A 17,470-nucleotide genomic window follows, 5' to 3' on the forward strand; every position below is an offset into this window, starting at 1 on the left:
AAGTTTGCAATGAAGACAAAGGCATGAAAGAAACTGGGGCATTCAGCATGTTTAGTAGCCATAAAAGATCAGGGGCAGCAGATCTGGGCTCTGGATCCATCATAAAGATGCACCGACAAGTTTGGGGATCAGGGGTAAAGTGTGATTATGGGATTATGTCTCCAGGAGGTACATTTCCTATTCTCTAGCAGGTGGCAACAGGTAGACAACTACAAGGACTTTTTTTTTTTTAATGGATATATATGCCTATATTCCAGAGACCACAGAAATATTTTGGGTGAGAGTCTCATTTAAGGGATAAAATTATTTACTGCATCAAGCCTTTTTGGCAAGTGGCAATAAGAAATCATCACCCCATCAGTGAAAATGAAAAGAATTGGAATGAGAGGCCTCTGTATCCAGTGGAGACTCTCTTTTGCTAAAACCTCGGAAGCCTGCGCTTTGCTTAATGAGGGAGGGTAGAGTGCTTCTTGTACATATGCATCACCTTACGCAATTCTCACCACAGTGCAGGAGAGCAGACATTGTTCTTGCCCCCATTTTGCAGATCAGGAATGGGAAACAGCGAGGTTAAATGCTTTGTTCCAACTTGATGCTCTTTTGCTCAAAATCCTAGCTATGGCTTTGAAGGTAACTGAGGAGGACCAAAACTTCACTAGAGATTACAGAGGGTTTTAGCTGGTTAGTGGCTCTAATTTGGCAACGGATCAAGACAAATGGAAAATGACTCAAAAGGCGATTGAACTGGGATTCTTTAAAAGTTAGGTAGGGTAATGTGTTTGTATCAGAACCTATAATTTATGTAGATTCAGATCCATCTTTTTTTACATCTTGCACCAGTTGGGGAGTATGTGGAGTGCTGTGGAACTAAATGTGTTTGTATGTGTTCAGCACACTGTATAATTGACTCAATTATCCACGTGGGGATTATTGACTTTTAATTTGCAATCTGGCTTCGCCTTTCAGTTAGGATGTTTTTGGGCTGCTGTAGGAGTGCCAACTAATTTAAATAATAATTTAAGTAAAACATAATTAGGTAGGAAAATGAAATTCAACCTCTTGCCAGCTCCGGAAGATTCTACAGCGGAAATGTAACACTAATCCATCTACTCTCTTTTTATTCACCAATGCCATTTTACTACCATAGGATCTTATTGCTTTCCATAGATTATTGCAAATTTCCTATCTGGCTTTTTTGCTTACCTCTTTCCAATCAATCATCATTCTGCTGACAGTAATCTTAAAGCAAAAAGAACCCCCCAAAACAAAAAAAAACCAAAACCAAAACCAAAACCAACACCAAACCAGCTCTCATCACAAGAATTCCTTTGCTTGTAAACATTTAATATATCCCCATTTTCACCAGATCAAGTGCACATGCCACAACCCATCATTCCAGGCTTCTTCATGTCACCTGCCCTGGGAATCTTCCCTGATCCTACCTCCGATGCCCCATCACTGTTCCCACCTTTGAATCCCCTTCGGGCAGTACAAGTTTTTCTGGGGTAAACCAAGGCATGTGAACCCACGTGGTTGCCCCACTTTCTCTCTTGTGAGATCCTTAATAGCAGTCTCTGCGGCGTTTCATCTCTCCCACTATGCAGTGCCTAGCTCAGTGTCGGACCCCAAAGAGGGAGCAACAAATACCCGTGCATTTGTGCTGCGGGGAAACCAAGAGGGCAGAAATTTCGTTCTTTTGTATCCCAAGTGCCTAGCACAGCGCCTGGCGCATAGCAGGCGCTCAAGGAACAACTGAAGGTACTCCTGCAAGCTCCACGTGGCGCCCCGCAGAGCGTGTATGTAACATGCATATGCGACATACACACATGTATGTAACATACACACATGCGACATACATGATCCATAAAAACATACACACCTCCATATGCAGGTGTACACAATTAGTAAACATGCAAATATAAATAAAACTATTCGGGTACAGGCCTAACTCCGAACAGGTTGGAGAGGCAGGGAGGACGGTGGCGCCCCCCGACACTCAGACCGCAGGACCCGACGCGGCTGGGGGGCGGGAGCCCGCAGGCGGGGCGGCGGCGCGGCCTGGCCCTTCCGGGTTCCCGTCCGCGCGCCGCCATTGGCTGGGCCGCGAGCAGCTGACGGCGAGCGGCGGGCGAGGGAGCTTCGAGGATGGCGGCGTCCGCGGCGCTGATCCTGCGGGAGAGCCCCAGGTAGCCGCCCGGCCCGGCGCTCGCGGCGGCCGCCCCTGGGTGGCGCGGGCGGCAAGGGTGCCCTGCGGCTGTCGCCCCGGCTCCGCGGGGCCGGCCGGGACGGCGGCGCGGGGCTGTCCGAGTCGCGGTGCGGCCCCGCAGGCGGCCCGAGACGGGGGGCGCCTCGCCCTCGGGGGGCACCCCCATGGGTCCCAGCCGAGGTCCGCACGCGGCGCGCGGAAGCCGGGGGCAGGGCTTCCGCCCCGCGCGGTGCTCTCCCCGACCTCGGACCCGAGAGAGGCGCCCGCACGCCGGGCGGGCCGCAGCCCCGGCCCGTGTCAGCAGCTCCCCCTCCCGCGGGCATAGACCCGGGCCGGGGCGGGGGCTGCGAGCACGGTGCAGTCAGGATTTGGTAACATGGCTTTTGTTTTCGTTTTGTTTCCTTCTAGTTAATTTCTGTTTATGGTTGGCAAGTTCAGCTGTCCGCGGTGGAGACACATTTGGGTGAAAATGACTTCATGTCAGGAAAAGTCATCGAGTCCCAGTGAAGTGGGGGTGTGTGGGTGTGGGAAAAGTGCGGAAATAGATAGGCAAGTCACTGAAGGCGGAACAGAGCCCTTTGCGCCCGAATTGGGCAGGAATGTCGAAGAACACAGTTGCCATTTCAAAGCTTTTCCTTCCGCCCGGAGTCCTTGGGTTCTGACAGCCAGAAACTTGCCTCCCACCGCCGTCTGGGTAACCAGACGCCACATCAGTGACCCGCAGTGACACGGAGCCATAGAACTGTGCTCGTCACATAACGTAAAGTTCTCGATTACTGTTGCAGCAGGGTTTTAAAACCGTGTGCTTAGTGACCCCAAATGATTTTTGTGTAGTATTTTTAAAAAAAATGATCTGCCATACAGCATTCTATTCTTCATATTTATGGTGTGCTAGCCACTTCCCTCCTCCCACTCTTTTCATGTTGCATTTGCATTTTGGGTTAAGTGGATACTGTACTGCTACATTGATGCCATCCCCCACAGAGTGCAAACTTTCCTCGTAGTTTGCCTTGCCCCAAAGAAGGAGAACATTTGCCAAATAGACCTTTTCAACAATAGTTGAATGGGTGTGTGTGTGTGTGCGCGCGCGCGCGGGGGTGGGGGGTGGGGCATTAGGTAATGCCCTGCCTCCTTTGCTGGCCATCATCTATTTTTCTTTGTTTCACTCAGACTTACCTTATAGCCATTAGAGTTGTTGAAATGAAAACTTAGACCTGCAGTTATGGACAACTGTACTTATAACCAGTACAATTCCACTTGGAAAGCTCACTTAAAAACTTTGTTTTACTAATTTATTTAGCATGAAAAAAGCAGTGTCGCTGATAAATGCAATAGATATAGGAAGATTTCCACGATTGCTCACCCGAATTCTTCAAAAACTGCACCTGAAGGTTTGTATGTTTGCATTTCTATAACTTATAGTACTTTCTTGTGATTCCACTGAAACTGTTTCTACTTAAAGAACTTTTTTGCAAAGAATAATGGAAGAATAATGTTTCGAAGTGCGTCTTTGAGAACACCAGGTCTCTAGAAAAAATTTTTTTTCCTGGTTAACATTTTCTTTTTAAAATCTTTATTGTTGAAAGTATTGCATAGGTCCTTCTTTTCCCCCCATTAACCTCTTCCAGCCAGCTCCCGCCCTCCCCCCACAGGCCCTCACCACCCCATTGTCTGTGGCCACTGGTTATGCATACATGCATACAAGTTCATTGGTTGATCTCTTCCCACCCACCCTCCCCTGTTTTCCCTCCGAGGTTCAACAGTCTGTTGATGAAAATTTGATAATGTCCCATGGTCAAAAGTTTTGGAAGCTCTGTCTTCATTAACGTTAATTCTTTTTATTATGGAACTTTTCAGAATATATTATTTAGTAGTGTTTATAGTAAATATTTAAGGCTGTGCACAATTTTCCAAATGTGTTTGGCCTTGGAACTGTTCTATGATGGCATATATTTTGGGACTAAGGTTCTGTGGAATATGCGTTGGGAAAATTCCAATTTTATGACTTAATTCTTCCTCTTAAAAATAATTCTGTGGTATTGCTGTCAATCAGTAATCTTTCATTTAATCTTTCACTTTTGTTTCAAGGGTGTGGTTATTTTTGACATATTGATGTTTAGTAATTCACTGCTTGCTCACCAATCTAAGTTAACTTTTTTATCAGGTTATAAAAAATTTAATTCCATCCATCACATGTTTATGGAGCACCACTAACTGTTCTGGCATCCCTGTTAAACAAGAACTTGGACTCATTCCTCTCTTTTTTTTTTCCTGGCCAGGTGCCAGCCCCAAAGCCCTTCCTTCCTCTGAAGTGTCTTTCAAATCCAAGTTCTCCTTATAGTCCTAGTTCAGATTCTTATTATCTCTTCTGTGGATGCAATGATTACCTTCAAACTGCTATCTCGAGGCCTCTAGTCTTTCCCTTCCTATTGCTTCTTCATGATACTATTTCATTTATCTTTCTAAATTTTTTTTCCTAAAAAAGAATTGATTATATCAAAGCCATCAGTGATTTTCCATTGTCCATGGAAAAAAGTTCAAAATCCTTAACATAATTTTATAATAATATATTATGGCCACAACCTGCATTCTCCCCACGTTGGAAGTGCTCCAGTCACACTGGACTGTGCTCTTTTACTAGAACTTGTGGTTGTGCATAACCTAAGCTGTCAAGGCAGAGACTCATGGCAAGATCCAGATATTGAACTGTGCTATTTTGAGAGCTTGAAATTTATAAATGCATAAGTTTTTTTTATTACCATGGATTTACTCTTTCTTTCAATTTCTCATGGATCTTCCTTTGAGGATCTGAGTTTTGAATACCTGAATGTGTGCTAGTAGATTGCTTTTTGTGTTGTAGGCTGAGAACAGTTTCAGTGAAGAAGAGGAAGAAAAACTTCAAGCTGCATTTTCTCTAGAGAAACAAGATCTTCACCTAGTTCTTGAAACAATATCATTCATTTTAGAACAGGTATTTTTATAGTTCTCAACCATTGGTGTCTGGTACATGTTTGTATTGCTAGGATAGGGGTAACATTTTTTTTTCTTAAGTGTGAAAATGGAAGCTGTGAATATATTTTAATAAAGAATTTCAGTGTAGTAAAAAAAAAACATTTGAATGTATGATTTTCCCCCCCACAGGGTATTGCATTTTATAAAACAGTCTTAATGTTGAGTAGTGTAAGTGTTTGACAGTATGAATCAAGACTTTAGTGACTTGAGACAGTTATGAAAGATTTTAATTCATTGTTACTTGTTATAATAATTTGGAAAAATGAACACACTTTATTTAAAAATTTTAACAAATGATTTTTGGGGGATTTATTTGACTAAGATGGCAAATAAAACATTTAGAAAAGAAATATTTGTCAAAGGACTTTTAGTCATATTATTTCTTCCTACTGAGCTGCCCTTCTGCCTGCATCTCTTCTCACATCTCCTTTCATTGTACCCTTGACCCCTTATACTAGCACTCATCCTCCTATTTGGGTTCCTTTTATCTTTAGCTTATCATAGTAGACCACTTTGTTAGTCTTTCATTATTTCATGGGTGTCAGTGATATCTTCTTCACTAGGTTTTAAATTTGTGGGAGGCCAAGATCTTGTGCGTGCGCGCGCGCATCTTATATAAACCTAGCACATTCCAGGGCTTAACATAGATTCTCTATAAATTCCTGTTGGTTGATTAAATAGAATACTGTGGAATTAAATTTTAAATAGTACCGTAGCTTCATGAACATTCTAGTGACAGATACTGTTAAAAGGACAAGCTACCAGACATCTACACATACAGCTTTATACAAATTACAGATCATAATGATGACTATCCTTGGTGGGCCTTCAGTAGATGAAAAGGATAATCAAGTAAGACAGAGCATCAAGGGGCTTATGAGAAAGTTGTTCCAGAATAATGTAGGTAATAGGACAGATATCACTGTTACAATTTTTATAATATTTTATTACATATTATCTAGGAAGTTGGGAGAGGGAGGGCAGTTTTGAGACATTGCTTCTTAGAAATTTTTGTTAGTTGGGAAGCAAAACCATTGTACTACTCTTTGAAATAATTAAGTGAAATAAGGAAATGAATTTTTTTCCTTTCATAATTGAGATTTAATTGGTTGTTTTGAGGATAAGTACACAGACATTTCAGTTTTTACGTAATTCTTAACATATATACCAAAAACCTAAAGTCATGTAATTGTGATTCTTTTCTAAACAGTTATTCCAGTGACTTCCCAGCTTAAAATTTTTTTTATATATATATATATTTTATTGATTTTTTACAGAAAGGAAGGGAGAGAGATAGAGAGTTAGAAGCATCAAAGAGAGAGAAACATCGATCAGCCGCCTCCTGCACATCTCCTACTGGGGATGTGCCTGCAACCAAGGTACATGCCCTTGACCGGAATCGAACCCGGGACCCTTCAGTCCGCAGGCTGACGCTCTATCCACTGAGCCAAACCGGTTTTGGCCCAGCTTAAAATTTGAAGGCTAATTTTCCTTTATAGACTATCAAGAACCAATATCTTCAAATGTTGAAACATCAAAGTCCCACTCATTTACTGTTCAATGTCATATATACTACAGAATCAAATTTTCAATCTTTCACGGCACATTAACAAACTTACTAGGAAAACTAGACTACCACACCAAAGATGTTACAGAGCACACAAAATTCTGACAGGGAGAGCCAAGATCAAGAAGTGGTTTTCTTTAGGAAACAATTTTACCAGAAATGAAAATGAGAATAAAAGTAATTTAAAATGTTCAGGACATGGTAAATGTATGACTGACTTCAAATTGCCACTTTAATATGCTTTGTATCATAGAATAGAAAAACTACCCTCATCTATGGAATGTTAAGTTGACACCCAAGATAATCAAAGCCTCCCATATTTAATATACCACTATGTTTTGGTTGTATCAAAAAAGAAACAACCAGCAAATGATTTTACCTCTTAAGAAATCATTTACATTTTAAAAAATGTGATGAGGTCGAATTCCCTCATTCTTAAAAATGTTTCTAAAGCTACTAAAAAATGGGCATTTACAAAATAGTTGGTGAAATTATTCTCTGGATTGTACAAAAAGGGAGACCGATACCACTGATAAGACATGGTATATGATATTAATTAGACTTGGCTTCTTTTTCTCCTGCTTCATCCGAGTCTGGCCTGTCCTCATTTTTACTTTTTTTATTGTTGTTAATCCTTACCCGAGGATATTTTTCCATTGATTTTTAGAGAGAGTGGAATGGAGGGGGAGAGACAGAGAGAGGGCAATCTCACTGTGAGAGAGAGACACATCAGTTGGTTGCCTCCTGCCTGCACTTGCCCCAACCAGAGCCAGGAATGGAGCCTACAACCAAGGTATGTGCCCTTGACCAGAATCGAACTTGGGACCCTTCACTTTGCTGGCCGACTTTCTATCCACTGAGCCAAACTGACTAGGGCTGTCCTCATTTTTAGTTTCTCCATTTTCCACTGGTAGTTCTTATTTAGGTTCCTGGTTAGCCGTTTTTATCTGTTTTCCCTTTGCTTCCCTTTTCCCTTTCATTTGCACTTTTTTGTCTGCATATTTATCCTTTCCTGCTGCCATTTTTGACTTCATTTCCACTTTTACAGAGCAAGTTTAGCTGACAACCTCACTGGTCTCCTCTTGGGTTCCTCCTTTGCTTCTCCCTCAGTGGAGCTGACCTTCCTCTTGGGCATGATGGCAGTGGGGTGGGGGGCCGAGAGCCTTTGAGGACCTGAACTGCCTAGCCATTGCCTGGCCCAACCTGCTTGGACCATGATGGGGTAGTGGGAGAACCCAGGAAATGAATAATTAGGGCACCATTAGTTAAGGCAAAGAAGTTTTTCCATTAAATGGACTACTTAAACCTCAGGCAAAACTGAAAAAGTTTAGCCTGAATAATTGAAGCATTTATCCTAAATCTTTCAGCCCTTGGAATGGTATATTGTTTGTAAAATAACAAAAACTTTCTGCAATAGAAATATAAAATATTCTTTTGGTTTAAATTATTAATTTTATATTTGATTATAGATCAAGGTCTCTGTATGAATATTAGAGATGTATGTAATTTATTTTCTCTTTAATAGGCAGTATATCACAATGTGAAGCCTGCAGCTTTGCAGCAGCAGTTAGAGAACATTCATCTTGCACAAGACAAAGCAGAAGCATTTGTCAATACTTGGTCTTCCATGGGTCAAGAAACAGTCGAAAAATTCAGGCAGAGGATTCTCGCTCCCCACAAGGTATAGGTTATGTTACACCAAAGATATTTTTCAGTAATGTATGGCATAGATTTTTATACCCGAAGAGCTTTTTAATATTTTGTAGAGAGGTACAGTCGGGCAGAAGAGTATATAGACAATATTTCCTGTAAAGTTATTGCCATACATATTTGCTACCACAATGTGATTTAATTTCAATTTACAGTTTAAAATATGCCTCTATAACTTAAGGATAGGAATGGAAGTTTTTTTCCCCTCTGGGGCCATGGACAGAGTTGGTTCTCTTTTAATTGTGTACCTGCATCTAAGACTCACTGTAATTTTACCGATTCACATACTTACTTGTTTTTCTATATTAGTGCCTAGCAGAAAGTTGTGCATGCGGAAGGTAGCGTAGCCAATATTTGTTGAGTTACAAACAGTGAACAAAATGAACACTTTAGGAAAAATATAAATAACAAAAAGGTCACAAATCTCTTTAGTTACCTTTAGTTACTCTTAATGGAGGTTAAAATGATTGTACAGATCATTTTGCCTTTGTTTTTCTGTGTTAGCATAATTGATTTTCAGATTTTCAGCCAACTTTGTATTCCTGGGTTAATATCACTTGGTCATGATGTATAACCCTTTTTATGTGTTGCTGTATTTGATTTTGTAATAATTTGTTAAACGTTTTTCCATCTGTGTTCACGAGGAGTATTAGTCTGTACTTTTATTGTGATGTCTTTGGTGGTATCAGGGTAATACTGGGCTTGTAAAATGAGTTGGAAAGTGGTCCCCTCCCTTTCTCTTTTCTGGAAGTATTTGTGACAGGTTGGTATTATTTTGCATTTCAGCAGCATTATATGAGAGTTCTAGTAGATCCAAATTCTTGTCAGCACTTGGTATTGTCAGTTGTTTTCATGAAAACCATTGTATTAGGTTTATCATGGTATCTTTTTTTTTAATTTGCATTTTCCTAATAACAAATTATGTTGATGATCTTTTTATGTGCTTACTTGCCATTGATACTATTTTTTGGTGAAGTGTCTATTCAAATCTTTTGTTTAACTATATTTCCACATTATGACAGATAAAGAAGTTTTGTTATAGTAATATAAAGGATGATTACAGACATGAATCTCAGCATATAGAAATGTATGGTTTTTCTTTCTTTTTTTTTGTTGTTGTTACAATGTGTGGAGGGTATTTGTTTTTTTTCTGTTGAGTTTTGCGAGTTCTTTATATAATCTAGGTGTAAGTTTTTTGTCAGATATGTGATTTACAGATCTTTTTTTCTAGTACATAGCTTTTCATTTTCTTAAGTGTCTTTTGCAGAGCAAAAGCTTTTAATTTCTGATAAAGTTCCATTTATCAGTTTTTTTCTTTTATTGATCTTGCTTTTGGTTTTGTATCTAATAATTTGTAGCTTAATGTAGTATCACAAAGATTTTCTCTTTTTATTTTTTCTAATTGTTTTATAGGTTTATGTTTTATATTTAAGTCTAAGATCCATTTTGAAGTAATTTTGTGTAAGGCATAAGGTGCAGGTCAAAGTTCTTTTTTTTTCTGCTTATGGATGTTCGTTTCCCCCCACATAATTTATTAATAACATCATTTTGTCACTGACTTGTCTTTGTCCCTTTGTCAGAATAATTTGACATATTTGTGTGGGTCTTTTTCTGGACTCTCTTTTTGGTTCCATTGATCTATTTGTCTGTCTTTATGCCAATATCACACTACCTTAATTACTGTAGTTTTGTAAGCTTTGTAGTAAGTCTTAAGATCAGGTATTGTGAGTCTGCTTTGTTCTTTTTCATAATTGTTTTGTTTTTTTTCTAGTTTCTTTGCACTTTCATATAAATTTGAAAGCCAGGTTCTATATATCTACTAGAGGCCTAGTGCACAAATTCATGCATGGGTGGGTCCCGCCCTGATCGGGGTTGCGGGGGCTGATCGGAGGTGGGGCCAGCTGGGGGGAAGGGCTGCGGTCAAACTCCTGGTTGAGGGGACAATTTGCATATTACCCTTTTATTATATATGATAAAAAATCCTGCTGGGATTTTAATAGAGATTACATTTAATTTATAGATCACTTTGTAGAGAAAGGTCTTCTTAACAGTATTGAGTATATCTCTTCATTTTTTTTAGGTTCTTTTTTAAAATTTTAAATTCTTTATTGTTTAAAGTAGTGGTCGCCAACTGGTGGTCTGCGGACCACTGGTGGTTTGTGAGGTCCGAAAGGTTGGCGACCACTGGTTAAAGTATTATATATGTTTCGTTTTTTCCCCATTGACCTCTCTCCAGCCACTCCCACCCCCCAACACATTCCCTTACCTCCCTACTGTCTGTGTACATTGGTTATGCTTATATGCATGCATACAAGTCCTTTGCTTGATCTCTTACCCCTCCCCACCCCACTCCCCTGCCTTCCCTCTGTTTGATGCTTCTCTGTGTCTGGATCTATTTTTGTTCATCAGTTTATGTTGTTCATTATATTTCACAAATGAGTGAGATCATGTGATATTTATCTTTCTCTGACTGGCTTATTTCACTTAGCATAATGCTCTCTAGGTCCATCCATGCTGTTGCGAATGGTAAGAGTTCTTTCTTTTTTACAGCAGTGTAGTATTCCATTGTGTAGATGTACCATAGTTGTTTTTTTAGGTCCTTTTTTATTTCTCATGTCAGTGTTTGCATTCTTTAGCATACAGATCGTGCACATATTTTGTTAGATTTGTACCTAAGTATTTAGTTTTTTTTTGAGTTGATGAAAATAGTACTATTTTTAAAATTTTGGTTTCTAATTGTTCGTTGCTAGTATATAGAGACACAATTGATTTTTGTACAGTATATTGATCTTGTATTCTATGACTGTGTAAACTCACTAATTAGTTATGGCATTTTTTTGGTGTGGATTCCTTGTGATTTTCTTTGTAGACAGTCATGTTGTCCACGAATAGAGACAGTTTTATTTCTTCCCCTCTAGTCTTTTTAGCTTTTATATTTTGTTTTTTGCCTTATTGCACTGACTAGGACTTTTAATATGATGTTGAATACGAGTGGTATCTCTGAAACAACCTGCTTTGTTCCCAGTTTTAGAGAGAAAGCATTCAGTTTCTCATTAAGTAGGATATTAGCTATAGGTTTTGGAAAATGCCCTTTGTTTTCATCTCTCTCCATTTCTTTCTTTTATAAAAACTGCATTCTAAGAGCTCTCAAGTGTCCTCTACATCACTGCTTCATTTTTCATTTCAGTTTCTACTTTTTCCTATGTCCTGTACAGATTTTAAGTTTTCCATTTTGTGTTACTGGAATTCCTTTTTCTTCCAACCATCTCCATTAAAAATAAATCTCTACTTGCCTTTTAATATTTGCTCGTTCTCTATATTTTACAGGGTTCATATTTTTACATTGATACAAGTAGAGTTAAAATATTTTTATGCTTCTAACAGTAAGTCATTTTTCAGTATCTTCTAGATCAGTGATTTAACCTTTTGAGCTCGGTGTGTCAGCATTTTGAAAGACCCTAACTTAACTCTGGTGCCGTGTCACATATAGAAATTTTTTGATATTTGCAACCATAGTAAAACAAAGACTTATGTTTTTGTTATTTATTTTATATATTTAAATGTCATTTAACAAAGAAAAATCAACCAAAAAAATGAGTTCACGTGTCACCTCTGACATGTGTGTCATAGGCTCGCCATCACTGTTCTAGATGATATATATTTTTAAAGTAATACTTCTCCATATTATGTTACATTTATATTAAGTTCTGCTTAAAATGTGGTTTAATCAGTTATCATATAAAATGTGCAAAAAGAAATTGAATGAACATGATTAATTGCATATTGGCCTCTTGAGAATGATGGAAATTACTTTTTGCCAATTTATAGTATATGAGAGGATAGCCAGTACATTATTTTAAATGCTTAATTAAGGTAATATAAAAATAGCAAACATTTTTTGTGTTTATTTTTTTTAATACTTTTTTCTTTATTGGTTAAGGTATTACATATGTGTCCTTATTGCCTCATTGCGCCCCCCCCCCCCCCCCTCATGCCCTCACCCCCTGTTGTCTGTGTCCATTGGTTAGGCTTTTTTTGTGTTTATTGTTGACCAACTACTCCACTAAGTGCTTTATATCTTATAAAACCCATTAATAGTTCTACTTTCTATTTAAAATAAAATCGAGGCTTAGAGAGATTAAATAATTGGTCCATTGTTATGCAGCTAAGTAAGTGGCAGAGTTGGGATTTTATACAAGTAGTCACACTCCTAAGCCATTATACTATACTGGAGGCCCAGTGCATAAAATTCGTGCACTCGGTGGGGGGGTCCCTCAGCCCGGTCTGTGCCCTCTCGCAGTCCAGGAGTCCCATGGGGAGTGGGCCTAACCCGTCAGTCGGACATCCTTAACGCTGCCACCGTTACACTCGCCAGCTGTGAGCCTGGCTTCTGGCGCACTGACCACCAGGGGGCAGTTCCTGTGTTGAGCGTCTGCCACCTGGTGGTCAGTGCGCATTATAGCTACTGGTTGTTCCACTGTTCAGTCGATTTGCATATTAGCCTTTTATCATATAGGACTACCGCCTAAATGTTACCTGCAAATTTTTTTTTTTGTATCAGACATTATGAAGGATGGTTTATATAGTTGTGTGTATGTTTGCCTGGTTCATATTTTTTAAAAGAAAGGAAATAAAACTTTAGAAAGTGTAATTTTATCATGATAACCCAAGCGGTCCATGGTGAAGCTGAGATGGGAATCAGATCTGGCTATCTCTTAAGCTTTGTTCCTTTTATATCATGCTACCTCTGGCAGCTATGATGTTATTTTTCTCTTATCCTAATAACTGTTTAGGATATGGTGACTAAAAATAGTCATGTGTGAAAATAGGTCATGTCATTTAAATTGTAACAAAATATATGTCAGTGATTTATTATATAATGAACAAAAGGTATATTTACAATGACTGACTGATGTTTTAATGGTAACTTAGGGGCTCACTCATGTGAACTGTCTGGGTGGTACTTGCAGTGGAAGACTCGTGGGTAATAATTCTAAATTCAAAGAGTCAGGTTCAATTAAATAATAAATTAAAAAATCAACAGTTGCTTATGTTTAATTCAGTTTTTAAAAACACCTCTTTTCATCTTTTATTACTTGAAAATGAATTTTAGTGATAGCTTTTTGCAGGATATGATTGAAGGGATTTTTATATTTTATTCTGTCTCTCTTGTTTTAAAAAATAGATGTTTTTCTTAACCTCTTTGTAGACATGAGACGAAATGTCACTACCACTTATTATAATTTGTATGCTCTTTTTGTTTTATTTTTATTTTTCATCAGTGTTGACTCTGCCAGCAGAGTTCTTGTAAAAGGGTTTTCCTATTTGATTTTTGTTATAATGCCTATGTGGTCATGACATTTACTAAATCATGAATCCCCTTTCAGACAGAACTTTAATGCTATGTTTAATTTTACTCTTGAAATTCTATTTATAAATTCTTTACATATATTTCTACTAAACTAAATGTACAAACTTACATGTTAAATATTATTGATGTATATCTTTTTTTTCCTGAGACCATAAGGGAAATAATTGTATTCTTTTTATATAATACTTTTTTTTACCAAAATATTTTTACTTTTCCAAGCTAACTTTATTCCTTATTTAGTATCAGATATGATAAGTATCAGATATAATAAGTATATATAAGGCACATTTAAGCACTCTGAGTAACTTTCTCTTTAAAGACTACATGCACTGACTGATTCCCTTTCTTAAAAGCATTTATGTGTGTTTGTTAGGGAGTTTTAAAATATAAATTTGACAGTTACATTTGTTTGAATGTTCAAAATGTGTTTAATGTGATTTTATCCTGTTAAGAGTAGTCTTAACGTTACCAATTACATGGCAAATATATTCATACTAGAGGCCTGGTGCACAAAATTTGTATATGGCGGGGGGGGGGGGGGGGTCCCTCAGCCTGGCCTGCACCCTCTCCAATCCGGGACCCCTCAGGGGATGTCCAACTGCCGGCAATCGGACATCCCTCTCTCTATCCAGGACCACTGGCTCCTAACTGCTCACTTGCCTGCTTGCCTGATCGCCTTAACCACTCTGCCTGCCTGCCCAATTGCCCCTAACCCCTTTGCCTAGCCTGCCTGATGCCCCTAACTGCTCCCCTGCCAGACTGATCCCCCCTAACTGCTCTCCCCTGCTGGCCTGATCGCCCCTAACTGCCTCTGCCTGCCTGCCTGATCGCCCCAACCCCTCTGCCTGCCGGCCTGATTGCCCCCAATCACCTCTGCCTGCCTGCCTGATTGCCCCTAACTGCTCTCCCCTGCTGGCCTGATCACCCTTAACCACTCTCCCCTGCAGGCCTGATCACTTCTAACTGCCCTCCTCTGCCGGCCTGATTGCCCCTAACCGCTCTCCTCTGCTGGCCTGATCGCCCCTAACCGCTCTCCTCTGCTGGCCTGATCACCCCTAACCACCCCTAACCACTCTGCCTGACTGCCTGATTGTCCTTAACCGCCTCTGCCTCAGCCCCCGCCACTGTGGCTTTGTCTGGAAGGTCTGGAAGACATCTGGTCTATGGGTCTAATTAGCATATTACCATTTTATTAGTATAGATCATCTCATCTGTCTACACTAATAAAAGAGAAACATGCAAATTAATCATCACTCCACCACTACGCTACACCTACAAACCACGCCCAACAGCCAATCAGGAGCAAGTATGCAAATTAACCCAACTAAGATGGCGGCGGCCATGGAACTGGAACCAGCAGGAGGCTTGGATTGCCCCTGGCGATGGAGGAAGCCAGGCTTCCCGCCTGCCCTGACTGGCCCTGGGCTCCGCTCAAGGCTACAACATTTCAATTATAGAAGATAAATAAATCCCAGATACCTACTTCCAGCCCACCCTGGCCTCCGCTTAAGGAGACGCTAAAAAAAAGAAAAGGAGAGGCTAGGAGCTTGGGTCACCGGGGGGGCCTGGCCAGCCTGAAAACAGCCCTCAGCCCCTCACCCAGGCTGGCCAGGCACCCCAGCGAGACCCCCACCCTGACCGGGACACCCTTTAGGACAAACCAGCCGGCCCCCACCTGTGCACCAGGCCTCTATCCTATATAATAAAAGGGTAATATGCAAACTGACCCTAACAGCAGAACGACTGGGAATGACTGTTCACTATGACACACACTGACCACCAGAGGGCAGATTCTCCATGCAGGAGCTGCCCTCTGGTGGTCAGTGCACTCCCACAGGGGGAGCTCTGCTCAGCCACAAGCCAGGCTGATGGCTGCCAGCACAACAGTGGTGGTGGGAGCCTCTCCTGCCTCCTCAGCAGCGCTAAAGATGCCCGACTGCAGCTTAGGCCTGCTCCCCGCTGGCAAGTGGACATCCCCCGAGGGCTCCTGGGCTGCCAGAGGGATGTCTGACTGCCAGTTTAGGCCCAATCACCCGGGGACCGGGCCTAAGCCTGCAGATGGATATCCCCTGAGGGTTCCCAGACTGCGATAGGGCACAGGCCAGGTTGAGGGACCCCTCCCCCCCCGAGTGCACAAATTTTTGTGCACCGGGCCTCTAATATATATATAAAACCCTAATATGCAAGTAGAATGAACTGTGGAACAACCGAACAACCAGTTGCTATGACGTGCGCTGACCACCAAGGGGCACACGCGTAACATGGCGGGTGTTGACAGCAGGCAGCAGAGCGTGGAACATGGTGGGTGTTGGCCGTGATGGAATGGTGGAGCAGGTGAGCGGGGGCACCAGACCAAGGTGGGGCGCCAGTCACTGTCATTGGGGCAAGCCTCTGGTGGTTACTGAAATTCTTTGTTCCCACACACCGTGGTTCTGCTTGGCACTCACACCTGCTGCTGGTGACAGCCCCACTCGCACCTGCTGCTGGTGCCAGAGCCGCTGCTTGCACCTGCTGCCGGCGCCTGGCGCTGGCCCCGATCACTCGGTGCCATCAGTGGGTGCGAGCTGCGGCTGCCGGCCCCAATTGCCCTTAGAGCTTCTCCACCTCCCCCTGCTCCTGAGGGGCTATTGGGGCCAGCAGCTGCCGCTCGCATCCACTGCTGGCTCCAGCCCCACTTGCACCCGCTGCTGGTGCTGGAGCTGTCGATCACACCCGCTGCCGGCTCTGACCACCTCTGAGGGCTTCTCCACCTCCCTCTGCTCCTGAGGGGCGATCGGGACAGCAGCCACTGATCTCACCTGCTGACGGTGCCGGCCTTGCTTGCACCCGCTGCCGGCGCCAGCCCCAGTCGCTCCACGCCATTAGCAGGTGCGAGTGGGGCTGGTGCTGTCAGCGTGTGGGAGCGGTGGCAGCGGGGGCGGGGCTGCCGGCAGACAGGACCGGGGCCTGAGGCGGGAAGGGCTGGGCGGGGGCATGGAGGATGGGCCGAGACCCACCCCCGTGCCCACTTTCAAAGTGCACGGATTCGTGCATTGGGCCTCTAGTTTCATTATAAAGTGAAATTGCATCATATTTTCTTGTAGATTCTTGAGAAATCTACATTTAAAAATGGATGGCCATTGTTCCTAAGATAATAGTATTCTTACAACATTCTTAAAAAAATATCCCTATTAAAACCATTATATGATTAACTTTATTGTTAAGTATAACAACTAATTATTTGCTTCATTAATTGTTAAATAACTGTATTTTATATAGAGTATAAAAAATTAGAAATTTTTATTTGACATTTAAATGCTTCTTAACATTATCTTCTGCATTCATAGGAAATTTATTTTACAATAATTATATCCCCATTCTACTCAAGTTTTTGCCTTCTTTGTTATTTTAGTTATTATTAGTATGCTATGAATCAAGTAAAAGACAGTTTTCTGTGTGCTGAAATTAACTGAATATAAATTTTTGTGAGGTTTAATGGTGCTATATTTACTACTTTTTATTGAAATATAATTTACCTGCAGTAAATTGTAGAGATTTTTTAAGTGTTCAGTTTGATGAGTTTCAGAACGTACACCCATTTAATTACTATCCATAACAAAATAGA

The 17,470-nt window shown here is 41.1% G+C and overlaps 1 protein-coding gene and 1 pseudogene across 3 annotated transcripts in view; one reads left to right on the forward strand and one right to left on the reverse strand.

The window, feature by feature from the left end:
• The first annotated feature begins 2,106 nt into the window (after positions 1-2,106).
• The window catches only part of COMMD10 (COMM domain containing 10), a 156,581-nt gene continuing 141,217 nt past the window's right edge, over positions 2,107-17,470 (forward strand). Inside the window, exons 1-4 of one of the 3 annotated variants that reach the window (XM_070411480.1) lie at positions 2,107-2,186; positions 3,507-3,597; positions 5,067-5,177; positions 8,311-8,466. In XM_070411480.1, the coding sequence (XP_070267581.1) occupies positions 2,146-2,186; positions 3,507-3,597; positions 5,067-5,177; positions 8,311-8,466 (399 nt within the window). In that variant the 5' untranslated portion in view covers positions 2,107-2,145. Of the gene's footprint in view, positions 2,187-2,509; positions 2,578-3,506; positions 3,598-5,066; positions 5,178-8,310; positions 8,467-17,470 lie in introns of those variants that run through there. The other 2 variants (XM_070411481.1, XM_070411482.1) reach the window with 2 other exon arrangements.
• On the reverse strand, positions 7,338-7,920 carry LOC139008142 (non-histone chromosomal protein HMG-14-like; annotated as a pseudogene).

Source organism: Myotis yumanensis, unplaced genomic scaffold (genome assembly GCF_028538775.1).
Source record: "Myotis yumanensis isolate MYYU_CA2020_CCGP unplaced genomic scaffold, mMyoYum1.0.hap1 SCAF_4, whole genome shotgun sequence".
NCBI classification, from domain to species: Eukaryota; Metazoa; Chordata; class Mammalia; order Chiroptera; family Vespertilionidae; genus Myotis; species Myotis yumanensis.